At 43.8% G+C, this 25,586-nt stretch overlaps 1 protein-coding gene across 3 annotated transcripts; it reads right to left on the bottom strand.

Annotated features, from left to right (window-relative positions):
- Nucleotides 1-3,529: 3,529 nt before the first annotated feature.
- On the bottom strand, nt 3,530-24,092 carry KCNJ5 (potassium voltage-gated channel subfamily J member 5). 3 transcript variants are annotated; one of them, XM_026863820.1, is made up of 4 exons: nt 23,897-24,092; nt 23,631-23,805; nt 14,782-15,728; nt 3,530-4,377 (listed from the first exon to the last, which is right to left on the bottom strand). In XM_026863820.1, the coding sequence occupies exons 3-4, from the start codon at nt 15,719-15,721 to the stop codon at nt 4,010-4,012; spliced, it is 1,308 nt and encodes a 435-aa protein (XP_026719621.1). In that variant the 5' UTR covers nt 15,722-15,728; nt 23,631-23,805; nt 23,897-24,092; the 3' UTR covers nt 3,530-4,009. The 3 variants fall into 3 exon arrangements, with proteins under 3 accessions (XP_026719621.1, XP_026719622.1, XP_026719620.1); XM_026863821.1 differs by having other exon boundaries at nt 23,974-24,084; XM_026863819.1 differs by having other exon boundaries at nt 23,631-24,092.
- Between the last annotated feature and the right edge of the window lie 1,494 nt (nt 24,093-25,586).

Below are 25,586 nucleotides of genomic sequence, written 5' to 3'. Positions count from 1 at the left end.
GGCCTTGGCTCCAGAGACTCATCCCCCCTCTCTGCGCCCTCCTGGCAGGGAGTTGCAGAGGGCCAGGAGGTCTCCCCTCAGCCTCCTCTTCTCCAGACTGAACCCCCCAGCTCCTCATAAGACAAGATCCAGTGACATGACTTGCCGGGCTTCCTCCCACTCCAATCCCCAAACCCTCAAACAAACTCAAGCAGAATGACAAAGCCTCTACCTTTAGCAATTCTCCTTTCCTGCCTCCATTCACAGCTCATTAACTCTTCTGCATTAGGAAGGTCTTGCCCAACTATCCCACCACAAGCAGAAAAATAAAGAAGAAATGTAGCTTTGGTGTGCTCCACAAACCCCATTAATGATTGTAGGACAGAAACACACACCTGAAATTAAATGATCTTCCTGCCTCGGCACTGCTGAGGGTTCTGTGATGCGTTCCTGTTGTGCAGTGCAGGGTTTAGCTCTAACGGTGTCAGAAGAGTATTTGAACACGTCGGTTCTCCTGCCGGAAAGACAGTTATGTCTGTATGAAGGCACCTGGGCTCACGATGAATAATACAGTCCTCAGGTGGTGTTTTAAAGAGCAGGGTACAGGTGCGCGTGTTGGCGTGGGGTGTGTTTGTGAGTGACTGTACACTTCGCGTACACGCACAGCGGGGCAGCTGTCGTGTGTGTGGCACAGGCACATGAGTGTCTGCTATCGTGGATGGATACTGATGCGAATTTTGCTTGTCAGCGACACATTTATAAGGCAGGTGTAATTGTTCAATGTTTTCCATGTGTATTTTTAGCTTGTTTACTGGGTGCATGATATAAATATGAATGGTTATTTGTGCATGAATAGTGTGTTTACAGGTTATAAATATTCCTTGTGAAGTATTAATATTTCTGAAAGTACAGAGGCTGATGTGTGTGTAGTATATATTGGATATTTATGTGGGTGGACATATCTATGTGAGCTATTTCACCTCACAAAGATGCAGGCTTGTATTTAAATGTTCATTACATCAAAGAGTGGGTATGTTATGCCTTTATTCCCATGGTTTATTGTCCTGCACGTGGCAGGGAAACTGATATAATTTTCAGAGATGACAATTCTGGAAGAGGCTCCTCTATTTTCAGAGAAGTTCAATATGCTGACTAAATTAAATGTCTCTCTGGGACATATTTCAGGCAAAGGAGAACACAGGACATGCCTGAGGCTTGCCTGAAGTGCTTTGGAAAGGGTATGACTTGTCTGCGTTACCAAAACCCACACAACTGATTGCCAGGCTACACATCTTGAAAAGATGGTTCCCCGCCTTTTATATACCGCACACAAGGTGCATTCAGCTCTGGAGGATATCCACCTCCAGATCTGCTTAGCTTATTAAAAAACACAGGAGGGTGTTTCTCCTTTTCTACACATCAGGGAAGTAAGTCCTTTTGCTGCTGCTCGCGCTGGCGCCGTTGGAAGCACCGATTCAACAAGGTACTTGGGCATATTTGCAAATTTAAAGCACAGAAATAGTCCATGAAGCCAAGGAAGTCCACAGCTGCTTAAGGGCTTTGCTCAAGAGGGGAGCAATACGCTCCTGTCTTGCTTCCCGTGCACTGTTACAGCTTGGCACCCCACCACGCACCATTTGTCAAGTTTTCTGTGAGCAAGATCCGACGTGCAGCAACAAAAATTCCTAACGTGTAGGATATGTAATTTCTCAAACTTGACAATATTAGGAAAGAGCCGTTTTGTGTGATGAAATCTCAAGGGCAATGAGCAGATAAAATAACTTTTTGACTGTTTGGAGACGGCTGGCTTCTCTCCGGAGGGTGACAACCATGAATGAGAAGAAAGGTGCAGGTGCACTTTAGTGCCATTTTCCAGACTCTCTATTTCCAGCACCATGTAAGAGACCCAGCAAGCCCTCTCTCATGTTGAATTGAGCTGGACAAGTCATCTCGATGGGCAGAGCTTATGTAACATCTCTCTGAGGGGCTGAAATTGCCTCTGACTTTCATAGACCAGTTAGTTTTACTTTCCGTTACTACCCTCCTACATTAGGAGTTCACTTCAGCTACAGAATAAAAACTCCCGAAAAATAATTTTGACACATAATTATTTTTGCAGAGATAGGGTGAGAAGTGAGGGTCTCAGAAAAAAGAACAAACCCTTCTAAGAAACATCTCCCATTTTTCTCCCTCTTTTCCTCTCTGTTCCGCTGAGGTTTAGTATGGAAAAAGAGGAAGCTGAGCACAAAAAATAAAACGAGACCTTTTTGAAAAACACTGCTCTCTCCAAGTCTGCAAGATTCTTTCTAGAATTGACGGGCATTTCAAATGAAGTTAGTTCACTTCAAAACTTATTGTATAACATAATCGTAAGTTCTATATCCCGGAGGCCAAGCTGACTGCTGCCTTTTAACACGGCATTCAGTACAACAGAGTCATGCCAAGTTCATTTTTCCACCTCCTTCAGAAAGAAATAGAAATTTCTCTTCTATCAACATTATAACATTGGGTCTCCAATTCAATCGTATCTCTGACCCCTGCAGACAGTATTCTCTTTGTTTGCACGTCAATAACACCATTGCTTTCTATTTCCAGTTTATCTTCATATTAATATCAAGAGGCAAAACCACATTTAATATCCCTAGTTTGCAGCTCAGTCCATCCCTACTGCAGTGTATTTCATAGATATGCGTACAGTCCTTCCTCTAGGTAAAACAACTCTTTCATATTATATATTATTCAAGAAATAAAGTTCCATTTTGATAAAAAAGTAATCTGTGGCTATCTTATTTTTTCACCAAATTTTGGGGGGTAAGGAAAGAGATTTTCCCCAACAATGCCAATTTTTTTTTTTTCTGTGCTTTTCATATTTCTGGAAATTTTTCATCTCACAGGCTATTTCTCTTCACCCCTTGCTCTGGATGTGACAATCCCCTTTGGGTAAGTATGGTTCTATGCCTTCCTCCAAAATTGTTAATTTGGTGCTTCACAGGAATAGCAATCTTAGTTGAGCTGCGGGACAAAGCGTGCCTAAAACGCTTGAAGAAGTTACTGTCGGGTTGGCTGGTTATGTCAGTGCATGTTCCCATTAGCTACAGGAACATCAGCGACTAACCCTTTATTTTAAACACATGCTTTACAGAAGAGCAAAAAAATATGCAAACTGTTTCTTACCCAGTCCACCTACTCCAGGGACCCTGTCTGAAATTTCAGAACTCCCGGATGGCTACTTACTTCATTTTAAATCCTCAACTGGAGCTGAAACTGGGACATCCAGGAAAAAAAAAAAACAAAACCAACCTTCACTGGGGCAAGATCTAAACTTTCTCTGATCATGGACAGCCTATGAAACATGTCAGAGATTCCATGAAAAGCGTACATAGGAGATAGCACTTCAGTTTGAGAAGACAGTCAAAACCACTGGGTAAACATGCTGAAGGTTTGCAGGGAAAGTTGTCCTGTTAATATCAGACATTTCGCAGGTAATAATTCACAACAACTGTAATCCTGGAGGAAAGTGCTAAAATCTATTTGTAAAAATCATCAAGGCAAAGCACTTCACTACATACCAGTTTTTTTCCTCTTCTTTTAATTTAGCAGTAACAATGTCTACAATACATTGACTCACAAATTAAGTGAAGGTATGAAACCACATTCTTCATACTGAGATTGTACATTCTGAATTTTTAAATACCCTCTCCAGGGGGAAGAGTTCTGAACATCCAACAAACATCTTTTGAAACAACCAGTGGTGTGAATTTCAATTTTAACAGTGATCATATTTAGTGAGCCTTGTCCACAGAGATCAAAATACTTTGCAGACAAGTGCAAAGCTCAGAACCTCACTGTACAGATAAAAGGGGAGGGAAACTGAAGCACAGTGCTGTGCAGTGACTCGCCAGGATCACGCAGCAGGCAGCAGAGATCTGGACATAAATCCCATTTCTCTGACTCTCAGTCAGTTCCTGACTCGCCAGGCCACAGTCTCCCAGAAGTGTTTGTGGGTATCTCCTGTCCAGCCATTCAGGTGTTATACAGGCAGATCTTCGTTCACCTCTCCTGCTGTCCCGTTGGCTCCGTTCAGTCCTGCTAGCTCCCTGCCTTCTTCCTCCTCCTCTTCTTCTTCTTCCTCTTCTTCTTCTTCCTCTTTTGCTGTCTCTGCGTCTCTGCCTCCGCCCAGGAGGGTGGCACTGGAGAGGTGGCCGAGGAGCTGGCCTTCCCGGCGAGACTCGGCCAGCTCTTTGGCACAGCACACCGGGGTGTTGGTCTCGTAAGTGCTGTGGAAGCTGTTATAGTCGACTTCGTAAAAATCCTTCTCCAAGGTGAGGACGGGAGTGAAGCGATGTCCCCACAGCACCTCGGTGTCCATGTAGGAGCTGCGAGCCTGGCAGGTCATCCCTGGGTAGAAACAGAGGGGTGTTAAATGCAAAGCTTCTTACATGCTCACCCAACCACTTCTTTCATTTAAGAGCACTTTCATGTTATCTCCATACCTGATTGCTCTGGGACAGAGAAAAAGTTTTCGCTTAATAAGCCTCACAAAAGCCTTACCATGAAAAAGCTGAAGCACCCAAAGGGAAAGGGATGGATTCATCGCCGCATCTTCAGACCGTTTCCTCAACTTTGTGCTTATGGGTTTGAAGTCTGGTACCACTACTCAGCTTCTCTCTGTCCTCACATTGCTCTGCTGAGGGGTTGCTTGCGCGGCTGATACTAACAGCAGTTCTGGTGAATCGTGCTAGAATGACAGCCAACCCTGCCAGGGCACCTCAAATCCTGACCCACACGGCCCCTAAGGAGAACAAACCACTGCTCTGCTCTCCCACTGTGTCTGGCCCCATCCCTCTTCATCTACGGCAGTATCAGCAATTCTCTCTTGCACTTAGGTCAAGACACCAAAGATGTACAGCTCAAAAGGTAGAGAGGGTCACAACTCAGAGATTTACATGGCAAGCTGGCTTTTAAATACCTCTGGAGGGTTCAGTCCAACTGCATTGGGTTGGCAGAGCCAAACCCCAGAGCAAAAAGAAGTCCAGCTCATAAACATGTTGAACTCCCATGTCTTAATGGACTGAGAATTGAATGAATCGTGGGCAATATGAAACTGGTATTTGTCAAGCTGCTTCTCAGTCCCAAGGATCAGAGTTTATTTATTTACTTTGAAGAAGTTTAAAGAGAAGCTTTGCAGAGCAGGGATAAGTGTTCAGCACTGGCATAACTGAGAATAAATTCTGTTGGATTCACCTGCCAATGTCAAAGCTGACTTCTCTTTCAAGTATTTGTTTTCTGTTTGTCCTAATTATGTTACAACTTTGGAATTAATTCTGGTGAAATTTGGAAAGCCTGACCTGACAAAGTCCTCCCACTGTTCTCTTTTGGAGGGTGAGAGATAGGCCTGACTGGAATATATTCAAAACATGCACTTGATTCAGTTCCTCGCCGATACTTCCAAGTCTAAATCCTACAGCCCAAAGCACACAAACAGAAATCTAAAGCAATGCATAGGGGGAAAAAGCATTGGTGTCAGATGCTTCAGGGAAGAGCGTATGATGTATTCTTATCACATGAGCTCAATTAAGTGACTGAAATCTCAGAGTAATCAGAAAACTTTCCTAAAAAAAAAAAAAAAAAAAAAAAAAAAAAAAAAAAAAAAGGGACCTTTGTGAAAAGACGACTACTTTGTTCTCATAATTGCTACAGTCCATTAAAAGACACCCACACAAGCAAGCTCTCTGGAAAGCTTTACTTGTCTCTTATTGCTTTCCTTAGTTTAAAGCTATTGGGCCAGGAGTATATTAGTTGCTTTTGGTTCTTGAAAGTGAAAAAGAGGGATGGTGACACATGCAACCCTGAGAAATTTCCAGTTCTGTACCCTAGACTGAAAAGCCAGTTTTTCCCCCCAAGAAGATCTGCAGGAGTATTTGCTTCTGGGCAGGAACAACGAGTACAGAGCTAGTCATAGTGTTCTAGCCTGCCTGCTTCCTGGGCTGGAAGGAGCTGGGACGTGCAGAGGCTGCTATGAAAAACACAATAATGGAAGAAGAAAATTACCCCAAGTCTTTTTGCCTGAAGGAGAAGCTCTATGGAGGTACAGCATCTGTTCAGAAAACTCTCAGCTTTTGCTTTACAAGTGAAAAACCAGCATGGGGACCACTCCTGGTTAGACAGTGACACTTCGACGTGCAGCATCACCTGCCCTGACTACTCAGCCCTCGAGGTGAGGACTGGTTAATCCTCACTCCCTCGCATCGTCTAGCGAAGCGCAGCTCAACGCCTGGGCAGCTCATTTCTGAGTCCTGCGACGGTTTTTCTCAGGAGAGCCGTGTTGTTGTTGACCTCCCTGGGCAAGGGCTTTTACTACCGGCTGTTCTGAGGGTCAGTCATGCAGAGCTGCAGGGCTATTCCCGATTTCTGATGCTCCCAGACTGAGAGACAACCAGCAGCATGTGCGTGTAGGGGAAGGAGGCAGGGAAAATAAAGTAGCTCCTTTTCCTTTAGACAGAGCCAGAAATGACAAAGGAATTCAAGTGCCTCCTCCAAGCTCCCAGTGCTTTCAAAGCCCAGGAAAGGGAGCAGGAGAGGAGAGTGCCCAGGCTCACAGGATTCTGTCCTGTGAATGAACCGGCTGGTTCCGATCACCGCCTTCCCAGTGCTGCATGAAGGCAAGGTGCAGAAGTCCCCAGGGCCAAGGTGGGGTGTCCCTGCTAAATGTGGGGGCCTGAGGCATCCTAAGGGAACTCCTGCCTTATAATCAGGGCCTGAAATAGCTCCTTCCCTGGGGGGGAGTACCTGACAGTGAACCTGAACTCCAGAGACGCAATCACAGTTATCTCCTGCTGTAAGGATTCAATTAAGGAAGGAACAATAGAAAGCTTTCAGCAACCAAATACTGCACACTGACAGCTTCCTGCAGTAGCTGCTTTCTGTAACCCCAGGGGTACACAGAGCCAGCACAATAAGACAACTTGTAATTGCTTCATAATCCCATTCAAATATTCCTTTTTAGCACATGTGCAGTGGTGTTTTAATTGCGTGGGGACACACTGCTTGGCAACTCCTACATTACCCAGTAAACAACAGCATTGTCTCTGCTTCAAATTCCATTAAGTGCCTGCTTTGCAGGCTGCCCTGTGCTCTCCAGCCTGGTTAATTAATGCATCTGTAAGGTCCCTAGCTAATTATTGCCTCTGTAACTGCAAAAAGATGACAGAAGAGGTGTGGAAACAATAAAACTTACTTTTATTAAGAGCACACAGACGCAGCCACTTTCCACTTGCCTGCAGTGTGCCACCGTGCCCTCTGTGCTCTGAGTATCCAAGTTTCAGCTTGCCACAGTGGGCTAAAGTAATTTGCTAGACTAAGGCCTTTCATAGCTGGCTGTGGGCTCTCGGCAAAAATCAGCGGTCTCATTTCATGAAACTTGCTTATCCAAGTCCGTGGGACATCCTGGGTGTAGTGAACCACAAGTACCACACCAACCTTCCCACCGCCGTTCTCCTTCACTGCAGCAGCCCTGTCGTGTGCAGCCCTGAAGCACCGACGTTTTGGAGAGCTCGGGAAATTGAGGGAGATTTCAAACTCTCAGAATTTCTTGTATTTCTTGCAAAAATAATTGTAAGTATTTATGGCCCCGGTAAAGGCTGTTAATCCTTTTCTTGAAGTAGATATAACTACACATGTTGGGTTTAAATGTCACAGATATTTGGTACAGCTATAGAGAAGTTGTATGTGGTGACCTGGGCGTTTTACTTAAATAAGCTTCATGCCAAAAGAATATCCTCATTTCCCCTTTGTCAGTCTAAGTAGATGTGCTTCAAAATTTATCTAAAATGAAGGCATTTTCACAAATTTTTCAAGTGTGTGTGTGTCGTACTTTCTGGATAGTAAGACCATTAGAAGTTAAATTTTCTTCTAAACAATCTGGCTTAAAAATGAAAAAGTATGCTTAATATAAATTTGTACAGTCTGTCAGTTGTGGAAAATGTGAAATGATATGTGAAATCTTCAGCTTTCCAGTTTTAGTTACAGCTTTCTCATCTCTTAATTCAGCAGTTTAGCTTTCAGTTGCAAACAAAACTCTATTTTAATTGAAACCAGGAAAAAAGTTTGTACAAAGTTATAAGCAGATGCACCAAGTTTTCAATAAAGCTGGAATCGGTTCCAGACCTTTTAGAAAGCTGGAGACCAGAGGACTGTCTCCTGGTTTCAAGTCCTGCAATAAACATTTCATAGAGTTTTAATGATAATTTCATTATAGCAGAATCCTAAAAAGCAGGCTCTTTTTCTGTTGTCTGGAGTCACTACATCGCGGATCAATAGCAGCGTTTGTGCGTGTTCCTGTTTAAGGCAGCCATAGATGCCTTCCTAAATGGTTTGTTTCTGGTTTCCAGTAGATGAAAAGATAGAGGATATATTGCTATTCGTATTAAACCAGGTGTTTCATTACATTCGAGAACAGAGTCGCTGAGGAAAGACTGGTGTGTAAAATAGGTGTCAGGGAACTCTACCAATAAGGCACTTTTCTGTCATCAAAATCAGCTGGGATCAAGCAGCTTACATTTTATCGAAGACAAAGGAATGTTAATGCGTGCTGACAAAAAGCAGTTATTTGATGGCTCCCTCAGTACAGCGCCTGGGTTTTCTGCAGCAGACTCAATGGGAGTTGCAGATTTTGGAACGTTTCACTGCTTGCGGTGCCCCCGATTATGCAACTGGAGCAGATGCTTCTGGCTCTGCCACACTGCTAGGAAAAGTGGAGATTGCTCCCGATTTCCAGGTCTTGTATACCCTTAGGTTACTGGTTAAAAACAAACTTTATTATCACAGGTCACATCTAACCGCATCTGCAGCGGTTTGGTTAGCCAGACATGCACCAGCAGTCTCTCTTCAACCACTGGAAGATGCGTATTTTCATCAAACACACCATCACCCCCAGTACCTTTACTGGCAGTTTAATGGGAGGGGGCAAGGGCACCACAAAGCATGATCTAACCCCCCCAAGAAACTGCCACAGGCTTCAATCTGATCACATCAACAGTATAGTTGAATCTTTCAGTACTGCTACATGACCTGAACTTCCCCAGTGGGTAGAGATATCCCAACCCCTGGGGCTGCCAAGACAACTTTTCATCAGCCTAAAATTAACTCTCCTCATTTAAATGCCACAGAGCTCAGTGATTATCTGCTGGCAAAATGTCATGTGGATGCTGACTGTATGTTTGCCATACTTGCTAGGCTCGCTCTGCAGTTCAGACACAGATATTGCTGGAAGGGATTTCTCTGTCCTTGTTTTCATCCGCTGTTGTATGTGGGGTGACTTCTTCCTTTGTACTGGTTTCACTAAACCTGCCTAATACATCCTCTGCTCCTTGAGCTGAGCTCCACCTACACTACAAGAGCACAGAGGGAGAACTGATGGATTCAGAAGTACAGTGACAGACTGATCTCCGTTAGGATGGCAAGGAGTAGTTATAAAAATTTTAAATTCTATCAATCTAATTAAGCAATACATGTCTTCAGATTAACATCAGCATTTGGATAGTTCTAAGATTTATTAGTCCCTTTGCATTTATTAGACTGAAGAACACTGTAATCTCCAAAAAGTCAATATTCCACCAACTTGAAAAGGAATATTAGAAAGTAGAAGCATGGTGCTCCAATTATTTGTGCTTGTCTCCTTTAGAGGAAGACACGTCTGGGCTTGACTCACTTTGATTTTTACGCCAGAGGAGAGTAATAGGATTTTAATTTATCTGAATGCTCTCCAGGCATCTGAAAGCTCTTAGGCACTGGAAATGGAAAAAGAAAAAGGACCTTATGATGTAAAGATCTTAAATTCAATTGCCACGTCTCTACCAGGCAGGACCTGAGCACCAAGCTCACAGCACGTAACGTCAGGCCCCTCGCAGAGGTATCTGTAGTGATTGCAGAGGCACCTAAGATGACTGGGCCTGCCAACATCTACCTCTGGAGGACAATTCGGCACATGAAAAGAATGACTTGAGACGTCAGTCGCTTCCCTACAGTTATATAAGCAGTTTCTGTAACGGTCCTGCAAGGTTCTTCTTGCAGGAAACTTATTTATATGCAAAATGCAAAACAGAACAAGACGACAAACCAAACCAGATGATGAATGCATGAAAACTCCATTTAGTAATTGCACCCTTCCTTTGTTATCCCATGAAAATCATGACTGATTTCAGGACATCTTAATTTGTGACTACTTCTTTTGGTCCTATATTTACAGCCAGGAAATCTTCCTATGCCCTCTGTAAAGGTGGATAAATGGAGGTGCAAAAACCCTGCAGTTTGTCTGCACTCTCACGGGGACAGGATGAGGTAAATTATTTTATCACACAGACTCGAAGCCAGAAATATATATGCCTATCCTTCCCTAAGAGTTTATTAAAACTTAATTTAGTGACTGGACTAATCAGGCATCTGGACTATCTCTTGTGGCTTATTTAATGGCACTGGGAAAAAGAGGTAATGAAAACCAGTGAGGACCAAGACTGAAGTAACAAGCACTGCTATCTCTATGCCCAGACAATAGCAACGGTGGACACTGGAGAGACAGAGTGAGGTTTGCAGGATACCTACTGATAAATCAGGTTTTGGTTAATTGTCAGCAGATAACAGCAGGAGGCTTAAGTTGGAAGAGAGAACCCCTTCAACTTATCTGCTAGAAAGTCTGGTAGGGTATGCAGACTGCATCATCACATGGAGCGATGGCTTACAGAAAAAAAAAAAAAAAAAATGGACTCTTCAATGTTCTCTGATTGAATCGGCCAAATACTTTATCATAACCCATCTGGCTCTGCTTGCACATGGAAGGGGGGTCTGAACCTCCACTGCTCTTCTACATCCCAGCATTCAATTCACAGTCAGGATGGGAAGGGCAAGAGGTTTGGCCAACATCAGCCAGCGGGATGGGTCTAATTTTTTGTTGCCACTGTGGGAAGCAGAAAGGCAAAAATGTATTCACTTTGCAGATTTTCCACCTTCATTTTCTTCCCTTTTATTGCAGGTCAAATTTGGACCAGCTAATCTTGACAAGTGATAAGGCAAAAGAGAATTAATTCCCTGCAGTCATCTCTGTGCCCAATTCATTAAGCAGGCACTGTGAGTGATGCTGCTGCTTTCAAGATGCCCACGAAGCAGCACTGGAAGTCAGAACACTTGTCATCTCTATCGATCTTCTCTTTACAGTGGTCATTTCACTCAGCACTGATCACAGCAGATCTGACCAGAAACTTAGTCTCCCTTTAGCATTTTTTAACCTCTCCTGGAGTCACAGTGCCTCAACCATCCTAAAATATTGACTGGGAAGACTCATGTCAGCAGAATTTCTGCTGCAACTGGCGTCGTGGGTTGGTTAGTAGAGCAACTGTGGGTCCCTGAGAGCTCTCACTAGAATAAAGCCATGTATATTTTCTTTTTTTAGGAAAATAAAACCATTGCATTTTAGGCTTGCGTGTTGCTATTCTTCAGGGTATTGTCATTTATCCTTTTAAAAATTCAAGTCAATTTGAAAACAAAAACATGGGTTTAAAACACAATGTTTCACTTTGTAAAAAACCCAACTTGAAGTGTTTAGGAAATTCAAGTTAACTTGAAAACAAAAACATTTGTTTTAACCACTAGTGTTTCCTTTTGTAAAAAAAACCCACAAAAAACAAAAACAAAACAACAAAAAAACCCAAAACACAATACACAATGACTTGAAGTGCTTCAACTCTTCAGAATCTATTCTACCCTTTTCATTTGAAACTAATTACCATCTTTGCCTTCCGCTGGATCAGAATTAAACTTAAATGTCAGTACATTTACTGACAGAGTTGCGTGTTTGAGAGGAGACAATACATTACATTCGTAATATGTGTGTGGTTGGTTAAAGCTATTGGAAGTAGTTATAAAACTGCTGTCCCAAATTTTCAGTGAAAAACATTCACTCTTTTAATCAAGGCATCACGCTTAAATTTCTTAAGTCATTTGTGCACTGACAATTGCCGGTTTGACCTGCTTTTGAAATACCTAATGAAAAGAATAGAACTGTCTTTTCCCCACCAGTGCAGGATGCATTCACAGTAGGATTTGTTGTTGTCTATAAAGACGGAATAAGTTTCCATTAATTTTTACTCCTGACAACAACAGCAGAGCTGAGCCATCTCTGAGACAACACGTAGGACCCGCTCGTCTCTTGCGCGGCATGAACAGAGCGATGTACGTTGACCAGTTGTACCTCTGAACACTGCGATGGTGGCGCCTCATTTTTCACAGGGGTTACTAAGGGAACAAATGGTCTGTTGCATTTTTATACCGCCCTGAACTTGACCAGGTTGTAACGCTGTCATGGTTTAATAAAAGTCACGCTGCAAGTCAGTGATCATTCCTGAAAGCAGGTGGGGCTTGAACAATACAATAGGGAGAAAGGAACCTGAAGAATTTGCTTGGAGAAAATTTGAAGGTATGGAGGTAGGGATTAATATCCCCCAAACTGCTTTATCAGCATTACGAAGCAGGAAAGCACAAACACAGCGCTGCTGCAAGACACTCTCACTGGCACACACCCCCCCACACCCCCCATTACCATACATCATTCAGAAAACCATCTCGGCCTCTGAATCAGATAACGGCACCATCTGAGGTCCACTCTGCTCTAAGTTCAATACAAACTGGCTCTTCTAGCTCTAGATTTGGAATTTCATAGCCGGAGACCAGAATAATTCATTTCCACAGATGTAGGCTCCTTAATATCATTACACAGTGGCCTGTACAATCCCTCTGGGAGAGAAGCCCATTTGTAAAGCAATGCTATTCCTATGCTATGCTTTTAATTTTGAGGTTGTTACTGACAATGACTTCCTCTCACACATATCTAGAAGAGGCTGAGCTTTCCCAAAAGCAAGGCAGTGCAGTCGCTGTTCAAATTTGATAGTGTCACTGTGTGATGGGGAAAGAGGCTTTAGACAAACAAGGAACTGCACTCCGTGCTCAGATTAGGAGGTTCTAATATCTACTAAATATTTAGGCTACAAAATAAGCTTCCATTACAAATCTTTGCCTTTGATAGTCTTTTCCACCCACCCCTTTTGCCACATCTCTACAATACTCTGCTGGGAAAGACTATTTGCTGAGCAAGGCCAAATGAATTCTACTTCTACAATTCAGTGCTCCAACCCAGGTACAGTGCAACCTGTATGTAACCTCCCATTAGCTCTGTTTGGAAAAGTCGGCTAGTGCTGTTCACCTAATGACTAAGGGGAGGTACTGGGAAGCAGAATTAGCTCTCTAGAGAGCTGTTTAAGAGGGAAGGTCTGGGAGGCAGGAATTGGAGAGACTGTTTTCCCTTACATCTGGTTGTTAGGAGTCTAACAAGGACAGTATCAGTAGTGAGCAAGGGCCAGAATCTGTGACACATGGTGCTGATACCACTGAGCACTCATATGAAACTGAAAACCCTTGCTAGTGTTTCAGACACAACCCATGCCTCGTCAGGATGGAAAAAAAATCCAAACACCGTCAACAGAAAAAAACTTGGGTTCACGGTGCCATCTCATAACTAAAATCTTTAAACACCAAAGGGCAAAACTACTTATAAAAGCTTTTTTTGCATCTCTGGCTCTATGTTTCCACTTCCCTAGATAGCAATTCTCTCCTCAGTCTGCCTGCAGCCCCATTCCCCTTAAAGGTCTGATTCGACCAGGGCATGCTGCCAAGCCCAGACTCAGAAAGCCTGCCTGAAGGGAGCGTCAGCATCTCGGGGTGCTTAAACCAACCTGATGTGCTGGAAGCACAGCAGACAGAGCCTGCCAGCTCCTCCTCAAAGCCTAGAATAAATGAATTAGCTGCAAGTGGTAAAATGACCTCATAGTGCCATGTCTTTCAGTGTAAAGGGATGAGTAAAAGCATCCTCCACCCCAGCCAGACCCTTGGGAGATAAACTGCACCCCAACTGTGGAAAGGAGCCCGGTGACCTCAGTGGCCATCCATTCGCTCAGCTTGTTGCTCAGCACACCGCCACCTCCCTGTTCTACACGTTGGAAAGCTGAGGCACACAACTTTTCCAGATTTATTATATATGGACGCAGACTTCTTTCATCACCTGCCACAAATACACCCATAGGAGGAAACTGGGAATCAGATGAGTGTATCTCCTAATCTACCCATTACACAGCATTGTTTTAAGCTGTTAAACAGCTGCTGGGTTGCAAGAGTCACAAAAGCAGTTTCTGTATTTTTCCTCTTTGAGCTCCTTTTGAAAATATATGTCCTGCATCATGTGCAAGTCATTCAGTTTCAGCACATGCTGTTTTATGGGATATAGTAATACTTGGGCACTTCCTTCATAGGCTCCATTAAAAAGCAACACTACAGCAATACCTAAAATAGCACAGTTACAGCCAATTTTTAATACAGAGGAGAAATGGAAAAAGATTTGCACCATGAATTCTGATCACAGGAAAGAGGACCACAAGAGACCTCATGAATTCCTTTAGTTCATTCCTTTTTCCCATGGATCAGTTCTAAGTGATTATGGACAACTCCTCGACTAAACCCTTGGTCTGACTCCTGGACTTATGAAAAGGGTGTGAAACACTATAACATGAGCTAAAGGACCCATCTTTTAATTGCTAGTTATCTCAGACCACAATACCCCACCTGTATCAGTCACTAGACAAGGACAGATCCCAACATGTTTTCAGTCCAGGTGACACTGACAGTGAAATCTTAATGCCAAACTGCACTCCGTTTTTCCCCTTCCCTCCTTAAAATTGTGACTGATTTTTGACAAGTCCTTACCTGTTGCTTCCACCATTCCTTCCAGGATGACCACAATTTCAAACTCCTCCTTTTCCAGTTGGGTGCGGGACATCTCCCAGAAGGGGCTTTTCTCATTGATTTCATGCGAGATGATAAGGGGTGACACCAGGAACAATCTGTCATCTCCAGTGTCAAATCCCACGTTGATGTCTGTTTGGTTCAATGGGATAAACTCTCCTTCTTTGGTCTGTTTGGACTTAATCAGTTTGGCTCTAATGGAAGCCTCAACAATGTGGGAATTGCGAAGGTCTCCAACCCGGAACATGAGACAGAGCTTCTCATCTCTCATGGAAATCACTGCGTTGTTAGAAAACATGAGGGTTTCAGCTCTCTTCTTTGGTTGGCTGATCTTGACAAACATGCATCCCACCATGAACGCATTGACGATGGAGCCCAGAATAGCCTGGATCAGGAGCAGTACGATGCCCTCCGGGCACTTCTCCGTTATGACCCTATAGCCATACCCAATTGTTGTCTCAGTCTCGATAGAAAACAGAAATGCAGAAACAAATCCACTGAGATTTTCAACACAGGGGATCCAGTTCTCATCTTCAAGATGGTCCAGGTCTCCCCGGATATAGGCAATGAGCCACCATATGAACCCAAAAAACAACCAAGTGATGGTATAGACCATAGTGAAGACAAGAAGGTTAAAACGCCACTTCAGGTCCACCAGCGTAGTGAAGAGGTCACTAAGGTATCGATAGGTTTCTTGGACATTTCCATGGTGCACGTTGCACTTGCCACTCTTCTCCATGTAACGCTGACGTGGCTTCTTACCTTCTGCTGAAATGAGGCGGGTTCGGTCCGTGGCAATGGGGACATCATCCCGAGCCTGTTTGGGAATCTTCTTAGGCTCTCTGGATGTAACTCCGATGTCCATGTCCTGGTTCATGAAGATCCGAGAATCTCCGGCCATGGCTGGGCTGGAGGAGAACAAAGAAATAAAGTTTAAGGTAGGAGGAAAAGAGCTGAGACAAAAGGCATTTTGTTTACTCTCTGAACCATTACAACAGACCCAGTCAATAAACACTGCAAATATTAATGCTACACTGACAGGCTTGGCCCCACGCTGGTACAGAGCTGGATGCAAGCTGATTCGACATCAGGAAAGCTTTTCGCTAAAGCCATGTCTTCCCTCCTAGTATTGTTTTGGGAAACACTTTGAAAGGCTTCGGCTCTTCTCTCACAACAGCCGCTTGCTAAATATAATGCTGCATTGAACTTGATGTTAAATACTGATTCATACTACACAGTCTCTTCAAACATGAAGCAGCTGCCAGTCACTTTGCTTAATGCACTACTGGAACCTCAGAAAATATGGTGATGAGCATGGTCTGGGAGTCATGACAGAGGTAAACCTTGTTACAGCTGTGGTGGTTTTGTTGTTTTTTTTTTCTTTTTTTCATCTTTTTACACCCAAAGTTTGCTTGAGATCACAACTAGGAGCAAAGTAAAGATACACCAACAAGTATTTTCAAGAGGGACTGGAGTTTTATGTCTCAGGTTTTGGGTACGTACCAAGAAAAACATAGAAATTAACAGAAAATGCTGAGCGCCACTGTCTACCTAAATCTCACATAAGTCTAAATTATGCATGAAGGTTTCCCCTAGAGTCAGCAGAGAAAGGTACCTCCAGGGATAATTCAGATTTCAGGAGTGCTGAATCACCTTCTGGAAATACACACCCCATCCACAAATTATTCTGCGAGCCTGGGCTCCAAATGTGAAGTTTAATTTTAAATTAAAATTTAGCTTTTAGTTTAGCATCTTGAATTACGCGTCAGAAGGTGTGATGAATCCAGGCCTACTGCTAGTCAGATACATCAGAACCCACCCCTTTACTTCATCTGGCATTAAACAAAAATGCCAGACACTTTTAGAAACGTGACAGACAGCTATTAAAAAGCCCACTGATGACATGTGAAACTGTGCTTAACGAGGTACAAATAAGTAATACAAAACGATGGCTGCAGTGATGGTTGGAGGTTATAATATAACGTCCCTTTTACTGACATGGCTAGATACTCTGTGGAAAAAAAAAACCCACACGTGATCTATTGGAAAATGAGAGTCTGAGTGCAGGGCACGGACGAAATCTCTGTGAAAGACTACCTAAGAAGCCTTAGGGATATCAAAGATAGAGTAGCAATATTTTCTATGGTGTTCATTCTCTGCATTGTCCCCTGCAAATCCTATTAAAACCTAACTAAATCTATTACTGCTCCCTCTATCTTTAATCTTCTTATGCGCCTGTGAATGAGGAAAGGTGTAGAGATACAATTAAGAGTATCTTGGGAAAGACAATTTTAAGATCGAGCAAAGTAGCTTCATCTTTTCGGTATTAAAAAGCACAAAGGGTGGGCGGGAAGGAAGCAGAGGCAGGATGAATAAATGAAGCAACAAATTTCCACTTCCATTCTGCTGTAGCCAAGTCTGGTTAACAGCAAAGAATTACTCTTAGCCCTTGTATAAGTCACCATCAATCATTACTCCAACGAAGCAGCCAGAGCCCGCTGCTGGAACCATACCCGCTGGCTCTGCTCACCAGGGAGCCCGGCCATCTGTCCACAGCGCCGTCCCAAAGCTGCTCATGCTGGCACATTTGCCTGGTTTGAAGGGTTTGGGCCAGGGCTGAGCCAGTGCAGCCACAGACGGGGTAAATAATAGGGGTTAAAGATGCTGGGGTGGTAAATTAGGAGGCATTAGGCTTGCTACCCCCACTGCATGTGATCCTGGATGTGGGATAGATAACCCCAGCACTGTGCTCTTCCCTTCCTCAAACCACAACACCAAGGATTTGGGCAGAATATTAACCCCTCTATTCCCTTCACTTCTGAAGGCAGGGCTCCTGAGGGCTGGCTCATGGTGTTTTTAGGTACATCTTCAGCCATTTTACACTACTTGTTGCAAATTTGAATTTCCTGGGCCATTGGCCTGGCTCTCTGCTGCCCTATGGTGAGAGTCCATTCCCAGGTTTGCAAAGGCTCTGCTACATGCTGTCGGATTATAAGGGTGCAGATTGTCCCTCACCTCACAACATGTGACAGCATATGCCAAGTGCGACTCAGAACAATCCCACAATTTTTTTCCCCCCTCTTTAATAGGGAAAGAAACATCCCATCCACTGACTAAAAGAGAATTAGGTACTGAGAAGATCCTCCTTGCTTCCTTCTTATGGATATTACTTTTGATCTTTGCATCGTATGATTAATCTAAAATAACTCCATTTGGACTAAAAAGCTTTTGATCAAGCTGTGTGTACAAATGTCAAAACAGCCAAGTGCTGCATGTTTTCAGTTTTTAAAAGAATTGTTTTAAAGATAATTTTGTTATAGGCTGTATCTGGAGCTGAGTTTCACTCACACGGATGCTATGTAAGAGAGAACAATCAATTCCAAGGTAATCTATAGTGTAAGGTTTCCTATTTCAGATCCATACCAAAAAGACCAGAAGGATCTTGGAAGATATTAAAAAGAACACGCTGGAATAAAAACAATCAAAAAGCTTAAATCCCTAGAAATATCACTCTGGTGAAGCAGGCTAGAGGGACTGCCCATTAATGAAAGCACAGGGAAACCTTCTTTAACGAAAACACTCAAGGGACTGGCAACATCACTTTCCTAATGCTGCTGATCTTTAACAATAGGTCAAGTGAAATCTTTCTGGAAACCTTCAGGAACACTTTACAAGTGGTCCATTAAAGCAGAAGAATTCCTGCTGTATATGAACTTTACTGACAGCTTCAGTGGCATTACAGTTTCCCTCAATATTTAAACTTAAAACTCTTCCATTGTAGTATAAGTGTAACCTCAGTATGTGGTTATTGAAAACAATTAAGCAGATGAATCTCTGTATTCGATTCTTTAAAAGAAATACTGTTGGGTAGCAGTCTGAGCACAGGTTTGGATGACTAGTCAGCTTTCTGTTCCAATTTATTTCAGTATTTTTTCTCTTAATTCTGAGAAAATCACTGCTTTTCCCTTTGCCTTAATTCCCCAACTGTAAAATCTGTGATATGGATATGAATGGTCTGCGAGATCCTAGGCACAAGAATCTTCTAGGAAATTTGCTGTTGTTCCCTTGTTATTTTATCTGCTCTGGGAAACTTTAGCACAGATGAGAAGATGCTATAAAAGGAGCACTGTACCTATGTAAGGATTTATTTAACTCCTTCATTGTATAATGTACTGCCACTGCTATCAAGCACACACATCTTCTCCAGATAATGGTAATTACGTGCAAGCATCTCACAGAGATTTAGGCTTCGGTTTGTAAATCACTGCTCCCTCCAGCAAGGAGATCTGTGAGATGAAATTGCCTCTTATAGTCACATGCACCGTCCTGTTTCATTGGCATTTACCATCTTTGGTTAAACGAAGCCAGGATAATAAAAATGTCACTTTTGTACAAAGCTGCTTTCCTTTTGGACAGGCTACTGCAAAGGGAGATGTGAGTCAGTGCATTATCAACCTCGCAAAGAGGCTTTTTATCAGACTTGCTGTTGCTTAGGCTTTTGCCCAGATGACAGACTCGGGGCAGGCGGTGACATTTAGGGCTCTTAGATTTGCTGAAGAAGAGTCAAGCTGGGGTTAGCTACGTATCTTCAGGAGGTATTGTTTTGCAGAGCTGTCTACAAGCCCTCCCTGAAAGAGCTGATGTGCCTCCTGATAGCTCTAAGTCTTCGGGATGGAAATCTGCTGAAGACATTGCAGAAGGTAAACCAAGAGAAGTCTGCAAAAAACGTTTTCCCCCGCTGACCACGGTGACTTTTCCAATTTAAATAAGTGCTAATCTCACTTAATAAATGCATGTTTCTGTGGGGATAGGATTTGCTTCTGGAGAGGTCTAAACTGGCAGGCAGGAGGAGTTTGAAGACATGAACTTGTCGAGTTTGTGTAAAAAAAAGCACTTATTTTTGTTTGTTTTAAACCTAATGCCTGTGTTTTCCTGCATGATGAAAATAAATGAGCAACGGTTCTTCAGTAAACCCACCCCACCCACCTTCCCAAATCAGGATTCTACTTAATTCTGTCATCTCTTTTCCCAAAGAGTCCTGTACTACTTGACAAGCAAGCAATACGGCAGTAAATATTAAACAGGTGATTACTGAAAAACTTGACCTGGTTCTTTAGCTGCTTGTTAGCCCACACTACATAAAACAGAGCCTAGGTTTCTGTCCCCACATTCCTCTGGGGCACATACTCTCCTTTAGGTTACACTGCTGCAAAGGAATGAAATTATGGGATAACCTTTCCCATCGTCCTTTTATTTTCTGCCTGTGTACGACTGAGACTGAACAATGCCAACAGGAGATTATCTTTCAAGGCATACGTATGCATGCGAGAAAAAGAAAGGCAGGGAGATTTTGTGCAAATCATGTCATCTTTCACTTTTCTGACTTACAAAGAGAGATTGTGGTGGCTGTCTCTTTGGCAAGTGCTTGGAGATCCACAGGTGGAGGGAGCGACGCGGAGGAGTTACGCTATTCAAACCCAGGGCAAAACGTTCAAGGAAATTGCACAAGAAGGGAGACCCATGGCACTTCACTAATAAACATGCGGTTCAAAAGCTCCCTCATCCAAATAATTGCTTTTCAAAGTGTAATCTCACTCAGCACTGAAGAAGGAAGATGCCTCTCATTTCCTCTCTGAGTTTTCATTAAGTCGCAGCACTGCTTTTCTAACACGCTGACAGGCACGATTGTACAACGGGGTTCCTCTGGGGCTAGAGGAGACACCCACCCACCAGTACACAAAAAAGCTGAGGGATGATTAGCGAGGCAGCTACTAAAGAAGCAGGATGACTTTGTGCTTGTTACAGAGCTGGGCCGATGACGGTGCCTGTCTGCTTGGAGTTCATTAGGCTCAGGAATACTGAAACAGAAGGTGTTCAGTCTCTCAGAAGAAAATACCTTGTAAGAAAATCTCTTTGGGTAGGAAGCTAATTTGACACAAACACAGAACTTAGAGATATTTGCACTTTACTTTTATCTGCTAATTGCCTCCCAGTCTATCCTTCTCCCCAGCAGGGCTGGATGAGCGCAGTTCTAACACCCCTGAGCCCTTTCAGTGTCAGCTGTGCGGGAGCAATGTGCCACCCCCGTCTTCCCAGAGTATCCAAAACTTTCACAGTGTTCAATACAGGTGTCACATGCTTTAAAATTTAATTTCTTTAAGATCTGTGGAAGAAGAAAGTGCTCTATTTCCCATATTTCAAGGTGGGGAAATGAGCCACAAAGACACTTGCTTCTTCCTCCCTCCCATTGGGAGTCTGTGGCTGGGCAGGGAATTAAATGTAGAGTTTCCAAAATCCTAAATGAGTGCCTGTAAACACTGCACCACTCTTCTGCCCTTCCACCAATCCAGCAGCAGCTAATACAGTCCTTGTCTGCTTCAGGTGTGTCTAAAGATTACTCTGAAAAGCCTGCGTAGCCTGATCTATCTGCATGAATAACCTAACAGTATTATTTCTAATGTCAAGAAATAATGTTTCTGTTCTCTCAGGTAGCTACAGGTTTCGAATAGATTTTTTTCCCCTAGCTATGGATTATAAAAAAATCCCATACGTAACACAAGTTTGCAGTTGCATTAAATATATTGACTTCAGACCAATGCAGAAAAGAGTGAAGAAACGAAACTGTAATGAGAATAGAGACTCAGGTGGTTTGGGTTTTTTTTCCAGGAAAAAGATGAAAACAAGAAAATGCCTTATGAGACATCATAATGACCCCAGTGTACAGACTATAACAATTTGTTATAGAACAAAGACTGGAGAATCTGGAGTTTCCATGACATAGGGTGTATCTGCTACTTGATATACTACAGTTTGAATGCACAGGGTGGATGGGAGGATACAATCCCCGTAACTTTCAGGCAATTACCTTATATACACTTAATTGAATTAAAGAAGTTGAGCATAAAGAGTCTGTGTGCAAAGGATGCAATCACAATACTATGCTCTTAGGTGTTTTTCTTAATTTTGAACAGTCAGATGATATTTTCCTTACCAATAAATAAAGCTTGAAAATAAACCAATTGGATCCTTCCATCCCTAAGTGACTTTGCCTGAGGCACTCTGCAGCCTCTCTGTCCCTGTCCTTTTACCCCGGACTCTATTTTTAGGGGGACCTTATGGTGTCATTGAAGATTTGACCGTTATCTTTCAACCAACACAACTGAACAAAGAAAAAGAGACACTTTTGTCCTGATAAGACACTCCTGTTTCTCCCGCTACTGGCTGTTTACACATAGCACACGCTGAATACGGGGGAAAGCAGAAGCTCAGTTCTAAGAGAAAATCTTGCCCCAAGACCACTAACGTCCCTGTTCTCCATTGTTTAGATATTTCAGCATTATAACAACTGAGAATCACTACGTAATTTGCAGCTAGATTAAATAAAATACAATAAAATTGAAGGATGTTAATACTGCTTCACACTTCTCCAGTAACTTGCACTCAAACAGTTCCAAGATGACCTGACCAAATGCAGGGTCCTTCTGCCCCAGACATTCAACAGTGACGTTGGACCCACTGTGCAGACAAGAGAGGATGAGTCACAGAGAGACAAACTGAGGGACTCCAATACCAAACTGCTGGTTAAGTCCTAGTGCTCACCCCAAAGGTCCAAGTGGCTCTCCTGACCCCAATGGAATAGAAAATGAGACTCTTATAGAAAAGAGTCCAGAGATTTGTCTCAGAACATGACTCCAAAACTGTTTGCCTTTTCCAGAGTCTGTAATTGGGCTGGAACCTTCCAGAGATGGAGAATTTTCTCTCATGGGAACCAGAAATGATCCTGATCCCTTATCTCCAACTGAGTGGGAACAGTGGGGGCAAGAACAGAACCCCAGAAGTGAAATAATTCCCCCAACATGAACACTGCCAGACACACTTCCCACAAACTGTAGGAGATACCGTTGGCTTGGATTGGTCAAAGAATTAGTGAGAGAAGCCCATTTTGTTTCCCTCTGAGCTACTCTACTATGAACCCAAGGTAGCTGTCTGCTTACAAGGGTGCAGGAGGAAGGACCTGCTTGATGACAGAATCCCCCAAAGTCAGACAGTAAGTTTTTTGGCACAGAGACAGTTTCTGCCAGTTCTCAAATGGTTCCTGAAACTCTCAGGTCAAAACCAAGTGGGAGACATGCTGTATAAAGTTAGCAAGTTACTCCCAACCAGCATGTGCTAATACAAAAAGGAGGACTCCGGGCACCTTTCTGACAGGACATCAGTGAAAAAATTAGTCACGCTTTTACCTCCGAGAGACATGAACACCCCTAGGGATTCCCAATGCATTAAATTGCCTGTCCCGTCCAAGGGCTGAACATGTCACTTCATCATCTGGAGACTACACAGCGAGGGCTCTTTAAACCCTAAACTGCCTAGTAAGTATCTTTATTATAAAATAATTTAGTCTTTGATTCTCGGTGAGGATTATGGGGTCACTCCACACATTTCAGGGCTGCTTATTGATCAGTCTCGCCCTGCCCATCGTATTCCAGTGAGCTCCACTAACCTGGTATCTGAGCAGTTCACCATTTTTAATGTCTTTTCCTGCATAACACCTTTACTATATCTGACAGTGCTTTTGCCCAAGATCAACATCTAATCTCCGGCTTCCCAAAGAGTTCCCCAGCAGCTGGCGAGTTAGACAACAGCACATCTCCAGCCTGGCAGGTTTGGGGATAGAAACCTGGCTTTCATCTGACCCCGCAGCTGCTTGTCCTCCTGCCTTCTGGGCTCCTGATCCTCTGCAAGCAGAGGAGAGGAAAAAATGAACTGAAAAAAAACCCAAAAAAACCCCCAGATAAAATCAGGTAACTTACTTGCTAAGAGCAGCTCTGCATCAGTCTTGTGCCTTGGCACTTGGGGGGTACAGGAGGGTGACAGGACTGAGAGGTAGGAGAAGCAGCTGCTGGAAAAGTGTCCGATCCATGCCATCACCAGGGAGCTGGGGTCGTCTTCTGGTCCCCGGGCTGTCTCCTTCCTTCTTCCCTCCGCCTGGTATTAGAAAGCATTTAGGTGGCACAGAGGATGCGGGCGCACCGTCCCTAGGGGGTCCCTGATCTCCCCCGCACAGGGCGCTCCAGACCCTCGCCCCCACTGCCCGCAGGGCTACTTTTCCCTGCGGAACGCCTGCCTTTCCTCGCTCCTGCTCCCTCCCGTGACCGTGAATTCTCGGGGGTAGGAGGCTTCTGAAGGGGCTGGGGCAGAGGGGAGGGCGCGGAGAGGGCTGCGTGTGATGGGGAGCATCATCTGTTCTGAATGAGCAGCGCAGGGCGAGGTGGCGGGAGGGAAAGCGGGGAGGGGTTTAAACCGCCGCTTTGCACAGAAAGGGCTGGCTGGGGGCGGGGGGGGAGAAAAGAGGCGTCTGTCAGTGCCTTAAGGAAACGGCAGGCACCCTGCCCCCCCTACCCCCACACCGCCTTGGCCCCCCCTCCCCCGGGCTCCCCTTTCCTGGGGGCTGGGGGGCTGCCAGGTTTTTAGGGGGTGGGGGCTGCTGCGTTCTTGTTTTCAAAACCACGCAAACAGCAGTCCCTAAAAAAAAAAAAAGGAGGATGGGGGCAAGGCAGAAGCTGCACATTTAACAGGCAGCACATGTGTGCAGAGTCATCGGTGTTGGGAAACTCTTCCAGGCTGGACCGAGGAATTTAGGAAAAGTGGGGAGAAGGAGGGAGAGCGCGATTCCTCCCCTTGGCTGTCAACCATCAGGCTGCTGAAATGGTGTTTGCTGACTGAGTTGTGCTGTTTGCCTCTGATCCAGCTAGTCCCAGGGAATGCTCTCAAAGCTCTTCACTGCTTTGCTGTATTTTCTGTCTTTCTCCATTTTTTATTATTTTTTTTTTAACATCGATAATACCACACTGTCTTCCTAGATTAGTAAAATATTTCCTCTCCTGAAAAGCAAATGTCAGGCCAGCTGCATATGTGAGACAGATCTGCCTGGTGACTACAGGTTACCTTCAGGCTTTGCTGCCCTGTTCCCCTAATCCTGCCCCCTCTCCTCCCCAATTGTCCATTCCAGGACCACACACATTACACCCATCAGAAATGCTTTCACAGAAGAGCTTCTGGTCAGGAAAAGAGAACTTGTGAAAACCAAAGCACTGCACAGGAATGTGTCAGTATTGCTGGAATCAGAAAGCTATTTTTGCCATGTTCTGCTTTGAATGACTTTCAATTTTTAAAATATTTTTAAATTTACACTATCACTAATGAAATACGTCAGCATTTTTATTTTACTGTATGGACATTTTGCAACTTATTATTTGCATTCTTGTTTGGGGACAGGAAAAATATTGAACTAGTGGAACTTCCTGTAGAACAGAAAATCTGATTCCCAACCGTCTCAAATCTAGGATAAGTAACACCTTATTATGGAAGCTAGACTCGAAAAATTCAAAGACAGACATGCTAAAGAGAGGGAAATAACCACAACTTTGAATATCATAATCATATCGCACTGGGGACTGGGTTAAGGAAGCACATCTTTTTACCAGGGTTGTTCTGTCCATGGAGGTTGGATCTGGCCAGGTGGGGTAGGAACCTGGAGCCAAACCAAAGACTCAGGCCATTAAAAATCAGTTTTGCAGCTGTAATTTTGCTTTTCCACTTGCCGTTAGCTCATATTTCCAACCTCACCACAGTATGGACGGTGAGATCAGAGTAGCCAGCTTGGCTCCCGGTTCTCACGCATTAGAACGGTGCTACCCCATCTAGCACAGAGGACTAAATTCAGATCAGAAGGGAAACTATTTTCAATGAAAGTAAAAGTCATGGTA

The sequence above is a fragment of the Athene cunicularia genome, assembly GCF_003259725.1.
Source record: "Athene cunicularia isolate RWA chromosome 24 unlocalized genomic scaffold, athCun1 chr24_part1, whole genome shotgun sequence".
Taxonomy (NCBI): domain Eukaryota; kingdom Metazoa; phylum Chordata; class Aves; order Strigiformes; family Strigidae; genus Athene; species Athene cunicularia.
The sequence above is the reverse complement of the archived record's forward strand: the minus strand, read 5'-3'. Positions and strand labels throughout refer to the sequence as shown.

What these genes read in the sequence shown, in the direction of transcription:
- KCNJ5 (XM_026863819.1), bottom strand. Translation starts at nt 15,721, where the DNA reads ATGGCCGGAGATTCTCGGATCTTCATGAACCAGGACATGGACATCGGA. An exon ending in AGGAATGGTGGAAGCAACAG is followed by an intron (nt 4,378 to 14,781) that starts GTAAGGACTTGT and finishes GTTTCTACCCAG; the next exon opens with GGATGACCTGCCAGGCTCGC.